At 43.3% G+C, this 18,311-nt stretch overlaps 1 protein-coding gene across 2 annotated transcripts in view; it reads left to right on the top strand.

Annotated features, from left to right (window-relative positions):
• The window catches only part of commd1 (copper metabolism (Murr1) domain containing 1), a 74,950-nt gene extending 57,168 nt beyond the window's left edge, over window positions 1-17,782 (top strand). For both annotated transcript variants that reach the window (XM_042333358.1, XM_042333360.1), the window contains one exon: window positions 16,868-17,782. In XM_042333358.1, coding sequence (XP_042189292.1) covers window positions 16,868-16,975 — 108 coding nt within the window. In that variant the 3' untranslated portion in view covers window positions 16,976-17,782. The remainder of the gene's footprint in view (window positions 1-16,867) is intronic.
• Window positions 17,783-18,311: the final 529 nt, after the last annotated feature.

Genomic DNA, 18,311 nt, shown 5'->3' with positions numbered 1-18,311 from the left:
CGCCTCACAAGCGAGAGACCTGGGTTTGATTCCTGGCAGGGCGAAACCTTGTGCAAGTTTTGTTACTCCACACGCTTGATAATAATTCCTCAAGAAAAAAACCAATAATAATTTGGTCACTTCAATCGACGACTATTTGTGGGACACTGCTGTGCGCAATTGGCTGCCGCATTTCGCCCACAAAATATACAGTCAATTCACTTTACAGTATATTCTATGAAGCGCTTTGAGACGTCTAGAAGATGTGAAAAGCGCTATATCAAATGCAAAGTTTATTATTATTATTAACATCCATGTCACTTTGTTTACTTTGTAGCAGTTGCTCAGAGGGCAAAATGTAACCTGACTGACCAGATTATTGGCATCCACCGGCAACAGTAAACGTTGCTGTGTTTACCTTTGTCAATGGTATTTGCATAACAATCTGCAGTTCTGTTTGATCATTTTTTTTTAGCATGTTCTGAGCTTCAATCCCTGGTCCGGGCTGAGTTATCTGATTTCAATGGAGGCGACAACAACAACAACTTGCATTTATATCGTGCCCTTCACGCGAGGTGGTGTCTGGGAAGAAGGGGACTCACATGACAGTCAGGGACAGGATAGCACTTTGGGTGTTTTAATTGATTCAGCGTCTCATATCAGTGGATCACTGTAAAGACTCGCACTTGAATACTTCTGCCTGACCTTCAATCATAAGACTCATTAAAACAACCACCACAAGATGAAACACAGTCGGGTTGTTTGCACTTAAAAAAAAATGTATGCTCTCTCTCTCTCTCCTATCGGTCCCCTTTCCCCCTCCCCGTTAGAACACAGGAGTTTGGGTCAATAAACTCGATCGCTGTATTATAAGGAGCTAATTAGTTACCTTTTCAGCATCAGTCATTGTCATTCCTCCTGGAATAAGGAGTGCACACGGGAAATATCATTAATTGTTTTATTTCTCCCAGTGCAACGTGATGACTGAAACCCAAGCTGTTTGGTTTTCATTTTTTAATGAAGAAAGACAAAGACTTTCAGGGAATCTTTTGACCCCAATTAAACGGTTTATAAATGGCATTGTTCTCTCATTCCACTCAGCACAATGCCCGAATGTCTCTTTGTGCTGTGCCACGGATCCTCTGCCACCCGACCTCGCTACCAACTCAACCTCCTGGCAATTTGAAAGTTAGATGCAAATGCTGCTCGTTGCGTCTTAGTAGATTTCAGACCTCGGAGAATGAACGGTGACAGATGAAATCACCATGCAAGCTCTTTTGCTTTTTAAAAAAAATGATTTCTCCTTTCCACAATCAGTGTGGCTGATCAGCCACTACGCCCCAAAACTCTGGATCACTCTCGCTCTATCCCTCCGCCTTGCCCTCTCCTTCCCCATATTCAGGTCATGCCTGAAGACCTTCCTCTTCAACCGTGCCTCCAGTCACCTCCCCCTCTCCCCCGGCTTGGCATTGTGCTCCGCCACTGTCAAGCGTTCTGTGACCCTACCCTGGATGAGCGGCACTATATAAATGCCAGTTGTTATTTCGTTTAAGATCTTTCGGTTTTAATATTATCTAGCTTCCCCATTGTCCACTGTGATTCATCAGCACTTAATGTCCTGGTGTAAAGTTCAGTTTTTAGCAACAACAGCCACAAGATTACATTTGTACATTACATTTCATTTGTAGATTACATTGCCTTTCACGTCGGGAGGACGCACCCAAGGCCCCGGACAGAGTACAGCATTTCAAGCCTTGGTGAACTGATGTCAGCAGCACTTATTGGGCTTTGCGTGCAGGTCCGTCAGTGTTGGAAGCTGGGAATGTACAGCATGGGTCCAGAGGACCCAGAAAAGATGTCAGGAATTGGCCTTTTTTTTTAAACCAGGTTATGAGACGGGCACTGTGCACTGAAAGCTTCTAACCACCCACATTCTAATGGGGGCTCCACTACACTACACACTCGTGTCGAACATCTGTCACATTATGCACCCAAGGTTTGAGAACTAATGTACTTTGTACTAAAACTTTGATTCATCCGAGCAGTTTCCAGTTGAAATGATTTATTGCACCATTAAAACATTTTTAAATTGTGGTTGCATTGGAAACAAAATCTTCAAGATATCATTTGCGGCAAACTGTTTCCACGGAGAGCATATGAATTTAATGATGCACTGTGTCCTGCACTGACATTTTGTTTATGTTTCCAACTTTATTCGAATTTGCGGAAATGTGTTATGGATGCTGGAGTGCAACCTTGCACCCAGTTTCCTTATGTTGTAACTTGTAATCAACGCTGACACTCCAGTACAGTGGTGGGGGTGTGAAAGTAACTATATCAATGTAATTTGTTGTTGTGGCGGTGGTGATCTTTTGCTGAGCACTCTGGCGGTGAGGTCTGCTTGTGGTGGGCACGTCCATTTGCCAAGGTGCCTATTAGAATTAGAGCTAAGCGAGTTCGAAGTGATATCGGATGTTTTGTCACTCTTCAGGGTTGTGAAGTGTCCCAAGGACACTGTGTCAACAGGTCAAAAAAAAAACAAGTAGATTGCTTGCCCTTAAGTGTGTGTTTTGCAAGCAGGGGTTCAAGTGGGAATAAATGGCCTGATACGATTCACAACTGTTTAAAATATTTTTCATAGCTTTTCATGTCCTGGTAATGGGTAACTTAACAGGATTAAGATAACTATACTACCCTTTATGGATCTGCGTGTACATCTTCAACCTATTGTGAGGCCTTGATTTTTGTGGTATCTCTGCTATTGTAGGTAGGTCAAGAATGTGACAGATTTTCATGCCCTGTGCATTACCAGTTCTGTTTAAACACTTTGCGCTCAATCACTCAAACACAGACATTGATACATTTGTAAACGCATAACCTGGCACGGCTTGTCGGACCATAATTTGCCACAGATGTTTATTTGATTATGTCCCTTAGCTTAAGTAGTTAACTATGGTGAGTAAATTGCTGTGCATTCAACATAGAGTAAGAGTTTCCCTGTTAATCTTCCAGAAGTTAATCTTTGTGTTTACCAACTTTTTTTTTTGCCAACTTTATCTTTTGTGTCTGCCTTCCTGACCCTTCCAAATGTTAAGTCCCATGGTTTAATGCAATGCCGCCACTTTGAGTTGGTTAATATGAACATCTCCCACAATATATAGAGTCACTGAACTTTACAGTATGTTGTGTGAAGCGCTTTGAGACGTCTCGATGATGTGATAAGGCCTAAATCAAATACAAGGAATATTATTATTATTATCAAGCGACAAGATAATGTGGTTCATTATCTTGGAGCGCCTAAAATCCAGAATTTTCCACTTTTGAGTTTCAAACTGTTGCACAATTCAGTGTTACAACTGTTGCTAAGTTACTAGGACAGAACCTAGTAATTATTGTAATCTTTCACCTATTACGGTGTTGTGTAGTAGGCGAAACCTTGATCTGCCTTCCTAACTGGAAAAAACCTCCCCTGGCTACATGTCAGGATAGATGTACAGCCTACAAGTAACTTGTTTATGGGAATAATTGTGTTTTCCACCCGTATAACTAGACCTGTGTGTACGGCAATGTGCTGCTGCTGTGCGGGTCCTGTCCTGAATGGAAAATACCTTGGCCAATACTTGCCTTTAAATATGTGCTTGTGCTCAGTTGGAACGTGCTGATGTGCTTGTGTTTTATTTATAGTGAAACTAAATAGAAAGTTTCATGTTTGGGGTAGGGGTGGGTGGGTGGTGGTGATGAGCAAAGAATCCATTTCTGCTTGTTTTTAGTTTTTTTCTCTCTGTTTGCATCTTTCTTTCCTCCCTCTCTTTGAACCCGTCGTGCTTTGTTTTTTTTGTCTCTTAAGCTGCGAACGCTTTGGTATCAGCCCGGTTCTGCCTTGCATCTGGTGAGAATCTTATAGGTTCAAGCCTCACGTGTAGGTGAGCTCACAGCCCAGGCCGAAGCTTCAAAATAGCTTTGAGGAAGGAATTTGTCGGAGGTGCTGTACTTAGGATGAGACTTTAAACCGAGGTGTCATCTGCCTGTTCAAATCGAAGTTAAAGATCCAACGGCACTGTTTGAAAGAGAGGGGAGTTTTTCCCAGTGTCCTGGTCAACAATCCCCCATTGCTGAGCGCAACTTAGCTGCTGTGTTTGCCTTCAAGATAAAGCAGTCACTATACATTACGGTGAATCCCTTGAAGGGCTCTGATGAATCCTCCTGATGTAAAGGTGCTGTATCAAATGTTAATAATAATAATAATCCTTGCATTTGTTATAGCGCTTTTCACGTCTTCTAGACGTCTCAAAGCGCTTCACAGAATATTCTGCAAAGTGAATTGACTGTATATGTTATGTTATGACGGGTTATGTTATGTTATATTTGTGGGCAAAACTCGGCAGCCAATTGCGCACAGCAGTGTCCCACAAACAGTCGTGGATTGAAATGACCAATTTATTATTTTTTTCTTGAGGGATTATTATCAGACGGGCGGAGTAAGGAAACTTGCCCAAGGTTTCGTCCTGCCGGGAATCAAACCCATGTCTCTTGTTTGCGAGGCGAGTGCTCTAACTACTGAGCTACAGGACTTCACATAGCTCAGTGGTCAGAGGTTATTCTCGTACAGACTCCACAAACAAATCTAAAGCAGCCTCACCCAGATCCTCTCTGTACATTTGATTAATTAAGTTGCAAATTTCCACTTGTTTTTTAAAAGCATGTTATTCTATTTTCCCTACGAGTTTTGCCTAGATTGGGATGGTGGGAAGGCAAATGAATCTTAAAGGCACATTTGTAGTATATTTGTAAAAGTTCTTTTTTAACATGATGGCGAGACTCCATTCAGAGAGTAATTCATACAAATAAACCATCCTATTTGGTGTTGGTGAATAATCCAGGTTTCGGTTTATCCTCCAGGGCAGTGGGGGGGGAGCAGTATCCTCCTGGAGCCGAACTGGCTCCAAGGTGACGTGCTTGGCAGTGGAATACCGGAATCGAGTCAGCTCTCTGTGGCAGTCTCGATCACCCGGTTCCCGAGCCAGGCAGCTCTTCAGCATTCCAGGGCACTTGTGATGAGAGCACAGCCAACCCTGCTCATCAGCATGACTTCGAAGGGCAGTTCAGACACTGGAGGTAGGGAATCCTCGTACTCAGCTCCTGTTAAACCTGCAAGCCAAAAGTCCCAATGGGTAGGGTGGTCCAGGCTGGAAAAATGCAGTGGGAAAGCTTCCTATCAATGGAAGCCATGCAGTGTTAGCTGGTTAGACTCCAGCAAAACCCCAACACACACTCTGCGGTCCCCCAGCATTGGATCTTGCCAACCTGTGCCTAATACTTTCTGGAAGTAGGTAAACAGGATCCCTCCAGGAAGAGAGTGCGCATTCCATTCCAACAATCTATCTCTGGGATTTCCATGAGTAATAATAATAATAATCCTTGCATTTAATATTGTGCTTTTCTAGACGTCTCAAAGCGCTTCACAGACTATACTGAAAAGTGAATTGACTGTATATTTGTGAGCGAAACACGGCAGCCAGTTGAGCACAGCAGTGTCCCACAAACAGCTGTGGATTGAGTGACCAAATTATTATTGTTTCTTTTGAGGGATTATTATCCCCGGAAAAGCAATCTGACAATCGACTAACAGCCGGGTTCCTACTTACTGCAAGGTAAACAGAGGCGTGGAGTAGGAAAACCTGCCCAACATTTTGCCCTGCCGTAGGTGTAGGTGGAATGCATGGAATTCTCAGTTTGGTTTGGATACTTTTAAGCATGGTGATGGGTTTCTGCATGTGTCAGAAACCCGGCTGTCCCCAAAAAAACGTTTTGGTTTCAATCGATGGAATGAAAGGACAAACCAGCCGTTGGGAAATGACTTTGAGCAAAGCAGTAAAGCTGATTGACGATGCACTCAATGTCTGAAGCTAAAGCCATGCCAACACCCTTGGCAAATGAATTTGATAATCAGGTTTTTTTGGAACGGAGAATGGTTTTATGAGAAACATTATTGAGCTAGTCTTGATCCTTAATTGCTCTTGCTGTATTTTTCCCTCCCAGGAAACCTAAAGGGACGTATCCATCCATCACATTTTATTGTGACAGTGACTTCAGATATAGCTGACATGGGGAGGAAAGCTGAGCGGAAACTGCCCTTCCCTTCCAAGGTGCATGCGAGACAAGTGGGGACAAAATATTGGCCTTGAGAATAAGCAATCCTTGCATTTGATACAGCGCCTTTCACACCAGGAGGACAACAACCACAACAAATGACATTTGTATAGCACCTTTCACCTCGGGAGGATGTCTCAAAGCGCTTCCCAGGATATACTGTAAAATGCAGCGACTGTATTTTGGAGATGAATCCGGCAACTAATTTGCGTACAGCAGTGTCCCACGTTGGGGAATCGGTGACAACTGGGTATAAATTCTGTGTTATTAACAAAAGAATTGCGATTGAATTTAGAAGGAATTTCTTCAGTCAGAGGGCTGTTCGGGATGGAGTTCGTTACTGCAAGTGGTTGTGGGGGCTGGATCGGTAGGATTATTTAATAGGGACCTAGATAGGTACTGGGGAAAGAAACGACAACAACTTGCATTTATATCACGAACTTCACATGGAATGACGTCTTGGAGCGCCTGACAGGCACAGGATCGGATGCTGAGCAAGAGGGAGGGGAGGGGCAGGTTTCAATAGGTCCACACGAATCGGTAGGATTTGAGGCTGTAACATATTAAGGGATATGAGTAAGGAGACAGAATGTTGGATTGATAACAAAGGCGACTTCAAAGATGATAGGTAATAGAGGAATAGACATGATGGGCTAAATGGCTGCCTTCTGATTTTGATTTGAAATAGGTTCTGGATTAGCAACTGTTTCAGTGAGAACATGAGCTATCCGAGTACAGATAGTAGTTGGCAGAGGTTCAACATCACTGAAGCTCTTTCACATCAGTCTTTTTAATGATCTGCCGCAATTTTTTTGTCTAAACCTGCCAGTGGTAACTTGCTTTGCAATCTTTCTCTCATATTTTCAAAGCTTTTCATGATCTGCCTTCAGAAGAATTCAGAAGTGTTTTCAAACTACTTTACACCCATTGAATGGTTTGTCCTACTGTTTTCCTTTTAGCAATATTTAGGTGCACAAAATGGAAAACTATTTTCAAGAAAGGGAATCGAGATGGAATATCCTTCCAACTGCAAACGTTTTGATGTTAAAAGTGATAATGAGTTGAACAGCTTTCAACTTGAAGAGCTGTAAAACTGCTGAACAAACTGCTTTGATACGCTACAAATCTGTTTGGCTGAATTGTTATGCAGTCTTGACTTTGATATTGCGCCTTAACATGTCTCAAACCGCTTTAGATAGACTGGAAAGTGTAGTAATTATTTCCGGGCGAATACAGCAGTCAATTTACACAGAGCATTATCCCACATTCAGCCATGATGTGAATAACCAATTTAACCGGGAGAAACTCCCTTCTCTTTTCGAATAGTGCCATGGGATCTTTAAAGTCCACCTCTGAACAGATTGACGGGGCCTGTCTTTAACGTCTCATCCAAAGGACGGCACATGCACCAATTTCTTGTACGTGAAAGTATACATAACAGTATTTAAAGGAGGTACTTTCTCAGTTAATGGAGCACGCATATTATGTTTTCCCTCAAGTCATTAATCATAACAGGATCGATGAATCCTGTTGGGAAACACCATAAACTGGATGCCAGTGTATTGATTCTGGATGATTTACTTCCCAGCTTTTAATTGATCTGCGTCTGATTTGCAAGTGAACCTGCTGCCCAGTGTGCAGTATTATTGCTGCCGGTTACGTGTGCAGCTGAGGCAATCACAGGTCACAGCTAAAGCCTTGGAGCTATCGCACTTGCCCTTATTCCAGTTCTCTGAGCTCAGCCACAAATTCTTATGAGAGGCGTTCAGAACAAACTGTGGTTATTCCATGAACTGAGCTAAACTGTCAGCCACATGAGCGACAGTATTCATGCTGTACTGTTTCTCTCTTACTGACTACTCAATTTCAGAGCAAGTGATAGGACGCTGTGTGCGGCGTTTGTTTGAATTATTGTCACAGCAGTTAAAATGTGAAGTCGTTCAGTTTACGGCATTTTTGGGTTTCAATACCTGCAGTATTCCACCTTGAGACAAAACTACATTTTGCATCTGTTTTTATACCAGTAGGATTACACAGAGTTATACAGCACAGAAATAGGCTATTCAGTCCATACCAGTGTTTGTACTCCACATGAGATCTCCCCCCTTCTATTCCCCTCTCCTTTACCCTTATTCCCTGCTCTCTCGTGTATGCATCACGTTTTCTCTTAATTCATTGATGCTATTTGCTTCAACCACAGATTTTGACATTGAATTCACATTCTCACCACCCTCTCTGTGAAGAAGTTCCCCTGTTGGATTTCCTACAAGCTATCTTACATTCATGCTGTCTGGTTTGGACTCACCAACAAGTGGAAATCATCTGTCAATATCCACCTTATTGAATCCTTTCAAAATCACAAGCTCCTCTATCAGCTTCCCTCTCCTCTTCTTAACTCCAGAGAGATAAACTGCAGCCTGTCCAATCTTGCTTGACAGCTGTATCCATTCATCCCTGTTAACACCTTTGTAAACCTACGCTGCACTCTCTCTAATCCAATAATATTTTCTTGTAACATCAAGACCAGAACCGTACTTAGCACTCCAAATGTGGTCTAACCAGGATTTTGCACATTGGTACTTTTTAAAAGAGCTTTCTGTTTCTTTCTTAATGGAAAACAGTGTGTGGGTATTTCTTTACAAACCTCTCATTTTGGCTATCTGCTTTCATTTATATTGGAAAGATCCAATTGTGTCCAAATGCCCCGTCAGATATGTGTTGCCGTTCTCAGCGTACCATTCATATCATTTCTAACTGAATGTAAAGATCTCTATTAATTGCCTGAGGAGTGATCACTTGATTCGTGTAAAAAATGCTTTATATTTCAACTTGTCTGTCACTTTTTCAAGTTTGTTCAAGAGATCAAATAACACTGTAAAACTTTGCCAAGCCAACAATTGTGTTGCACTTGTGTACCACACAATGCCACTTTGACCCATTACATTGAAGTCTGAAAACTATTTTTCAATCCATATGACTGTTTGTGGGACATTGCTGTGCGCAATTGGCTGCCGCGTTCGCCCACAAATATATAGTCAATTCACTTTACAGTGTGTTCTGTGAAGCGCTTTGGGACATCCTCCCGACGTGAAAAGCGCTATATCAAATGCAAGGATTATTATTATTATTATATTATTATTACATGTAATCTTAGGATACTGTTTAATTTTTGCAAACTGTGAATTATCCCAAGTTATCAATTTCATACTTGATCAGAAACAAGCAGTACTATTTGATAAATTTATTTACAGTAATTGCCCTTACATTTGGCATAACTCCTCATCGAAATGTTTGGGTCATCTGTAAAATATGGATACTGTGCATTTGTAGTCAGGATGTAGCAGCCAATTTGCCCACAGCAATGTCCTGCAAACAACCTGGAGGTGAAATGCCAATTTAGCTGAGGCATTGCTGGCCAGGACACCGGGGAACATTGTTATCTTTTTTGAACGGAATCATGGGTTGTTTCATGTCGACCTGTACAGGCAGACGGGATCTGTGTTTAATATCTCATCCAAATGCCACATTTCCACAACACTGAATTGGAGTGCCAGCCTGGACTAGGAGCACCAAGTTCTGCTCTAGAGGCTACCAACTGAGCCAAACTGACAGCTGCACATTTTGATCAATTAATGTGTTTTTTCTGAGGCGAAGCAGTCTGGTTTATTGTGTTATGGAGTGTTAGCTACTGTGGAGTCCCATAGCATAGTGGTTAGAGCACTCGTCTCGCAAACGATTGGACACGGGTTTGATTCCTGATCGGGGCAAAACCTTAGACAAGTTTCCTTACTCCACACGCGTCTGTTTACCTAGCAGGAAATAGGAACCTGATTGTTAGTCAATTGGCAGATCGCTTACTAATCCATTGGAAAAAAAAATGTGGTCACTCAATCCACAACTGTTTGTGGAACGCTGCTGTGCGCAATTGCAAGGATTATTACTATAAATTTAAAGAGTGTCTCCAAGTAGACTTATCATACATATTGAATAAGGCTAAAAGACAAGTTCCACCGAAATCAGGTAAGAGGGATCGTTCCTGAGTATTTCTGCTACCCAACATTGATTGCCATGTGATTCCTCTGTTTTACAGAATGTTCAGAAATAATCTTTTTAAAGAAGTAATTTTTATTGCTATCAAAGTCCAATTGACCATGTGCCATTCACCAGCCCAGAGGGCAGGCCAGAGATTCACTCTGCTGCTGGGATGTGCATGAGGGTAGCTAGCAGTGATTTAATCTAAAGGCGAGAGCTAAATGTGATTTAATCTCTTGTGGTCTTTATCTCTCCCCTCTGCTGTGTTCCACCCTGCCAACTCTGACATACTTCGTGCCCCATTCTCAGTGAGTGAGCTTTCAGACCTCTCTCACAAAATTCCTCCATGTCTTTCCTGCCCTCTGTTTTTAAAAACCCGTCTTTTAACAAAAAAAATGATTTGCCCTTTTGCCCCATCCCCCCCTCATCTCCCACCACTGACCTCGGCCTCCTGTAAAGCACTTTGAGACTTTCTCCTTAGTGTAAAATGCTGCATTCTTGCAATTCCTGGCCAGGTGGGACTGGGCGAAACTTTAGGCAGGTTTCCTTGCTGCACACACACACGCGCCTCTATTTACCCAGCAGTAAGTCGGAACCCGCTTTCAGTCAATTGGCGGATTGCTTTCCGGGAGTAATAATCTTTCCTCCCTCAAAAGTTGGACACTCAATCCACGACTCTGGAACTCCATCCCCCAGTGCCTTCGCCTTGCTTCCTCCCTTTCCTCCTTCAAGGCCGGTCTCAAAACCTTTCTCTTTGACCGTGCCTTCAGCTCCCCTCTCGACTCTCTTCCCTCTCCTCGCTCCCTCCCTTCCCTCCCCTCATCTGACCATTTCCCCCCTCCTCGCTCCCTCCCTTCGCTCCCCTCACCCTGACCATTTCCCCCCAATGCTCGGGTCATGACCCAATTGTGCAGCGCCTTGAGACGTCCTCCTGACGTGAAAGGCGCTTTATAAATGGAATCTTGTTGTTGTTGTTGTTGTTGACTATTTGTGAGACACTACTGTGCGCAATTAGCTGCTGCGTTTCACCCATAAAATACACAGTCACTACACTTTACAGTATATCCTGTGAAGCGCTTTGAGACGTCTCAACAACGTGATACCCGCGGGGGGGTGGGGGGGTGCAAAAACATGATCCCTTCATAGTGTGAAACAGTCATTTGAAAATGCCAAAGGGCTGGATCACCTTAATCTTTTTCACTGTGGTGGTGTCAGCTCAGGGCCACTGAGAACTTTTACAGAAGAACTTGCTACCTATCAGTTTCTAAATAATGGATGTGCTCTGACAGGGTCACTCTGTCCCTTGTCACAGAGAAGCACATCCATCCTGATTTCAGTATTGACTGGGCTCTGCGAAATTATTCAGCTGTGGAATATTCAATAAAGGTGCTGTCAATAGCATCTGTTTATTTTCTTCTCCCCTATCAATGATCTTTTAGAGTAAATATAATATATACAAGGATGCTATAACTGACCTACAAGTAGTTGAGTTTGGTCAACCAGTGCTACAGTGTCTGAAAGGAAGTAAATAGAAGGTTAATTGTTAATCGGAGTGAATTTTAAGTGAATGTCATATGGTGTGGAGGTAAATGAGGCACATTTTTGTGAATTCCCCCTTTTCTCTCTCTTTCCCTCCCCCAATCCCACATTCACATAATCTTTGTGTATGCAGTTAGGACTTGATACAACAATAATAATCCTTGCATTTGATATAGCATCTTATGATGTCGTTGAGACGTCTCAAAGCGCTTCACAGGATATACTGCCAAGTGAATTGATTGTATATTTTGTGGGCGAAACAAAGATGGACCTGAAAGCTGAGCGTTCAGCAAGAAATAGAGAAAGGTGTATAACACTATCCATCCATTCCTCCGAAATGTAGCTCGCACTCAGATTGTGCCACGGGTGCTGTAATGTCTAATTGAAAGCAGTGTTGGAGGGGACAGGGCTGTGCAGGCTGAGATGAATGAACACAGTGACTTCTATGCTACTGAGAGCTAACTTGTGACCAGACAAACTCATTTGGATAAGGCTCATAATTATCAATGGACTTCAATCATTCCGAGCTTGATATGAAACCTAGACCCAGAGATGAACCGACTGGCACACACTCACCAACAACTTGGATTTATATAGCATCCTTCACACCAGATGGGGTCTCAGAGCGCTTCACAGTAACTGATCCCGAGGCCGAGCCGGGGGAGAGGGAAGAAGGTGACCAAAGGCGCGGTCGAAAAGAAAGATGCTGGAAGATTTAATGGACATTATGCTTTCTCTCAGCTGGCTCAGGCCTCCTGCTTGTCCTTCGTCCCCTCCGCACCACTGTTGGTGTTCGTGCTTTCAGCCTCTGAATCCTGAAGCTTTGGAACTCTCCCTCAACCCTTCCGCCTTGCCCCTCCTTTTAGATCACCACTGAAGACCTTCCTCTTCGACCGTGCTTACGGTCACTTCCTCCCTCCCCCCGGCTCGGCGTCAGGCTGTGCCACTGTTTAGCACTCTGAGACGCTGGCCCGAGTGAAGGGCGAGATATAAATGCAGGTTGTTGTTGTAATGGACACGACTGTATTTTTATTTTCTCCTAGCAAAACATACAAATGACAACTAGCTTTTGCGATGTGGTCACGCTGTGCTGGGTTAGCTGGTCTCAGACAGGGCAGCGGTTGGGGTTTCTGCGGGCTTACGAATGAGTCCATGGATCGGGGACACCAGGAGAGTCTAACGTTCAATCCCAAAGCTCTGTCTTTATTTTTTTGGCTCATCTCAGCCGAACTAGCAAAAGGGGCATCCCAACTGACCTTAGAACCTCGAGTTTGGAAAGGAAAAATCTTCCTATTTTCCAGCTCCTGATCTCAATCCAGAAGCCCCAGCTGGAAGTTCCCATGGCTCAGCATGGGTCATACTTCCATTATTGCTTATTGAGAAATCCTATTACAAATCGCCCACACACCAGACCACAATGAGAGCATATTAACCCATCCAGTCAGCACTTAAGAGTGTACAGTCAGTACCAGGACTGCTGTTATGACATTGTACTGCCTGGAAGCCAATCCCTAAGGTTCCCAGTAGCTTCATAAAACTGAAATAAAATTAATGATTCCAGACTTGCAATTGCCTAACAATATCTTGCCTTTGAAAACATATCTGTCTTTTGTCTCTTTGTGCAGATCATTCTGTTCCTTTCACTATTCTCCTGTCATTACTCTGGCATGTACAGTAATGATTTGTTTCAGTCGTGCTTTTTATATCCTATTTTGGGCATGACTTCTCTCCTTCATGTTTCTTTGTCCGTCATTTCTTTTAGTCTTCGTTTAGTGCCTTGTTTTTGTTTGGAATTTTGGAATTCGACCAACATACACCAACTGAATGGTGCTGCATTTCCATTCCCACACTGCTGTGCGGGGTTTGTTTGTTTGTATTTGTAGAGTACAGAGTGCAACTAGAGGTTTCATTACAATTCAGCCTTTTATACCCATTTAACAAGGAGTATTGTTGGCTGCCCAATATAGACAAGACTATTAGCCTGGCTGAGTCACAAGCATTCTCGCCTCCTGAACGTTATGGGTTCAAGCACTACATTGGGACTTAAAATTTACATAGCGCTGGGGGGAGCACTTCATTGTTGGGAGTGTTATCTTTCAGATGAGTCATTAAACCAAGGCTCTGTCTGCCTGTTCAGGTGGGCATTAAATATCCCATGGCACATTTTGAAAATAGAAAGGAGTATCTCCCGGTGTCCTGGCCAAAAATTGCCTGAAACAAAATTGGTTACTCACTTCATGGCTGTTTGTGGGACATTGCTGTGTGCAAATTGGCTGCCTCAACCCCCTACAAAACTTTACAGTAGATCCTGAAAGACTTTGAGACTTCCTCCTGACCTGAAAGGTGCTGTATTAAAGATTATAATAATTATTATTGTCAGCATATTCTCAGTCATATTAAATTCAGTTCTTGCAAATCTTCCCTTAATGGGCTCCCGTCTCAAGACCCTCCTCTTCGACCATGCCTTCGGTCATCCTCATACCCCTGCCCTCCCCGCCCTCCACCCCTTCTGATCACTAGCTTGGGTGCAGATCTCTGACTGTCCAGCGCCTTGGGTCCTCCTGACGTGAAAGGTGTTAGACAAATGTAACTTGTCATCGTTGTTGTTGTAATGGGTAGCTGTCGATCTAGACCAGAAAGGGCATAAGTAGGAATCCCAGTCTCCACTATCAGCCAGGGCAGGAGTTGGGCATTACAGTTGGCCTCAGTGCCACCTGGGCTTGGAAGGAAGGGAGAAAATTAGCCCAAGTCCCGATCCTGATCACTATCCAATGAACCATGTTGGAAAATGAATGTATGGACACCTGGCGAGGACTGAATTGGGCTCTATTTTCATTCCCCCATATGGTGAAGTACAGGGTGTCCACAAAGTCCTCTTACACCCTGATACAAAACAAATATATGAGACTACAGAGGAGCTGAAATAAGCTGTCAGAGATGCATTTCACCTCGTCACTCCTTCCATTGATGTTACGGAAGTTTGTCGCACCGAACATGGTGACGAATCATTATCTGCTATGAAAATGATGGCTCTCACACACACCGATCATCTGGACATCTAGATACAGTTACATACTTCGTACTTCTAGAAACAATTATTGTCATACTTCACATTTTGCAGTTGTTGGTCAGTGCACAGTGTAAAAAAAAACACATGGGGGTAACAGGACTTTGTGGACACCCTGTATTGTACTGCTGACACTCACCATCGCTGCTCACACGGAGATCAATGGCAACTCGAGGGAGCAGAAGCTGTGCTTAACTGTTTCCGAGCTAAACGCAACCACTTGAGGGAAATGGAGCAAAAGAAATTGACAAAAAAAATCTAATCTCTGCTCCAACTGAGAGACAACAACATTAAAATTACATTTGTATAGCGCCTTTCATGTCGGGAAGATGTCCCAAGTCACTGGACAGACAGAGTTACGGACCCAAGCTGGGGGTTGGGGTGGGGGAGGAGGGAAGGCAGGGGGGGATGCAGGGAAATCGAAAGCACGGTCGAAGAGGAGGGTCTTGAGATGGGTCTTGAAGGTGGCAAGGGAGGGGGCGAGGCGGAGGGACTGCAGGATAGAGTTCCAGAGGGTGGAGGAAGAGTGGCGAAAGGTCTGCCCGCAATAGTGGGGTGAGCGAGGTGGGGGATGTGAAGCAGGCTGGAGCCCGTTGAGCAAAGGGAGCGAGCAGGATGGTAGGGTGTTAGGAGGCGCAGAGGTAGGTGGGAGCTAGTCCGTGGAAGGCTTTGGAGGTGAGGACCAGGATCTTGAACTGTATCCTCTGTGTGAGGGGAAGCCAGTGGAGTTGGGCATGGATGGGGGTGATAGGGTCACAGAGCCTAGTGTGGGAGAGGACACAGACTGCGGAATTCTGGATGATATGCAGCCTGTGAAGGGAGGAGTTGGGGAGGCCGACAAGCATTGAGTTTGCATAGTCAAGCCTCAATGTAGTGAAAGTGTGTATTTTGGTGGCCTGCGGTGTGAGACGGTGTCGGAGCCGGGCAATGTTGCGGAGGTGGGCGAAGGCAGAGCGGGTCATGGCACAGATATGGGGTAGAAAGGATAGTTGAGGGTAAAACAAGATCGCAAGGTTCAGGACTGGCTTAGCCAGTTGGAGTTTGCAACCCTGGATGGTGATACTGTCAGTACCTGAGGTAAGGAGGCGCTGCCAGGAGAGCCTCGGTCTTGTTGACGTTCAACTGAAGAAAGTTAGCTAACATCCAGGACTTGATGATGACAGACAATCTGTCAGGAACGCAGTGGTCCTGGAGTCAAGGGTGGAGGCAGAGAGGTAGAGTTGGGTGTCATCCGCATACATGTGGAAGTTGACCCCATGTCTGCGGATGATGTCACCAAGAGGGAGCATATAGATATTGAAGAGGAGGGGACCAAGGACAGAGCCCTGAGGAAGACCGCACAAGATGGTCCGGAGGAGAAGCCATTTGTGGAGATGAAGTGCAGGGGGTGCGAGAGGTACGATCTGAACCAGTCAAGGACAGAGCCGTGGTTGTTGAGGTGAGAAGAAAGGCGGTAGATGAGGATAAAATGGTCGATGGTGTCGAAAGCAGCAGAGAGGTCAAGGAGGCCGAGGAGGCAGAGGGAGCCCTGGTCGCAGGTGGACAGAATGTCATTTGTCACTTTGACCAGAGCGGTTTCTGTGCTGTGGGCGGCACAGAAACAGCCCTGAGACAGAGAGACAAGCTCTTAACTCCCGTGAATGTGGATAACTGTGGATAACTGAATATTGTATTCAATATATACATTCAATATATGTATTCAATATATCTGCTGAATATTGTAACCATTAAATGTGATCATGTATTTTTCTTCCCTTGAAGCAGCTGTTTATGTTGGGGAAAATAATTTAGTTTCACTGCTGCTTAAAATTTGAATACTGTAGATCCCTTTGCCATTTGTAGAGCCACCTTATGTTCCATTTCCATGCTCCCATCAGGGTGAGAAACCAGAAGATTTTTGTCACGCGTAGGGCTGTTCTTCAGCGAGTGTTGCCGCCTTATGCTGATTTCTTCAGAAAGGGAAGAAAATCTAGGGGGAAGTTTTCTCTCATGTGCTTGTGTTTCAAATCTGTATATAAATATATATATTATATATAATTTTTTTAAAAGTCTTATTTGGTTTGGTTGTAAAAATTATTTTGTATTTTATCTTGTTCTCAGGAATCTGAATTTATCTGCTTGGAATTAGATGAAACCAAAGTGAGCCAAGTCCTGAAAAAATTGACGGAAATTGAAGATAGCATCAGTGCACTAAATCACAGCAGCTGACATTGTGAAGAAAATGAAGACTTTGAAGACATTCGGCACTGCATAAAATAATAAATGTCCCAGCAGAATTACTGTGTATTGTAAGCATCTCTGTTGTTCATAAAGAATGGTTAAAATTGTATGCCAGAGGTGTTCAAATGGTTTAGCAGATAGTGTTTTGGTTTATATACAAACCAAAACCTAGCTATGAAGTGTGTCTGTATACCTCCATAAAGGATTACTCACTATCTCCTTTGTATGACAACATTTGTTCAGGTCAAAGTTTTTATTTTAAGCTTGATTTCCTTATTCCACTCCATCCACTTGAAAAAAAAACTAGCGAATGGATAAGACGATAGTTGTGTTGCTTGTAAAATAAATCAGTTTAGTTCTTTGCAACCCAGCTTCATAGCAAAAAAAANCTGCAAATAACGTGGCATTATTGGCATTCATCAGCTCACTCTGAAAATCCACAAGAATGTTTGATGTGAGAAATCTTACATTAGTGTGTCCGAGAATCCTGTGGTAACTACAGCTACCAACGTTAACCTGAATGTAAATATGTTTAACTCCTCATGAATTTTCCCTTTGATATTGAGCACAAATCATACACACAATGCCACTGCCCTGTCCTGTTCCATGACACTAGGGTAGCTTGATTAAATCTAACAAGACATGCGTGATATGATGGGATCAAAGATGAGAACCTTTGATAACTGAGATAGTGATTTATTTTATAGGATTTTCACTGACAATTTTCAGATGATACGTTTCGGGTTTCATATATATGTCAACGTGTGTGACTTAAATAAATGCATATAAAATACAGATATCCTTTGTTTATTGTCTGATGTGAACTAACATCAATAATCATTTCATCTTTGAATCTATAAATGAAGGCATCACTTGGTTGTGTGTTTAAATTTTGACCAATTGTGGATATTTGTCTCTTCGTAGATTCACTATCCTTTTGCTGCTTACATCAAATGTAGTAAAGTAGCTTTCTTAAATGAGGTTCTTTATTCAGCTGAAAACCTTCAGGATTCCTTGTCTGAGTTCATAGAAGCATAGAGATTTACAGCGCAGAGTGGTGGCCATTTTTCCCACCAAGTCTGCACTGGCTCTTAGAGCAAGCGGTGGTTTCAATGCCACTGCCCTGTCCTTTCCCCATACCCTCTTCAACTTCTGTAACTTTCATATCCTGTCTATTTCCCTCTTGAAACTCACAATAGACTCTGTCTTTACCCCCTTACTTGACAGGGCATTCCAAACCCCAATTGTGTGTAAAAAATTCAATATATATGACACCAATTTTAAGAAATAGTTTCTTACATTCCCAAATGTAAGGACAGGAGGA

The sequence above is a fragment of the Callorhinchus milii genome, unplaced genomic scaffold (genome assembly GCF_018977255.1).
Source record: "Callorhinchus milii isolate IMCB2004 unplaced genomic scaffold, IMCB_Cmil_1.0 Scaffold3, whole genome shotgun sequence".
NCBI classification, from domain to species: domain Eukaryota; kingdom Metazoa; phylum Chordata; class Chondrichthyes; order Chimaeriformes; family Callorhinchidae; genus Callorhinchus; species Callorhinchus milii.
Note: the sequence above shows the minus strand (reverse complement) of the source record. Positions and strands in the feature narration are given on the sequence as shown.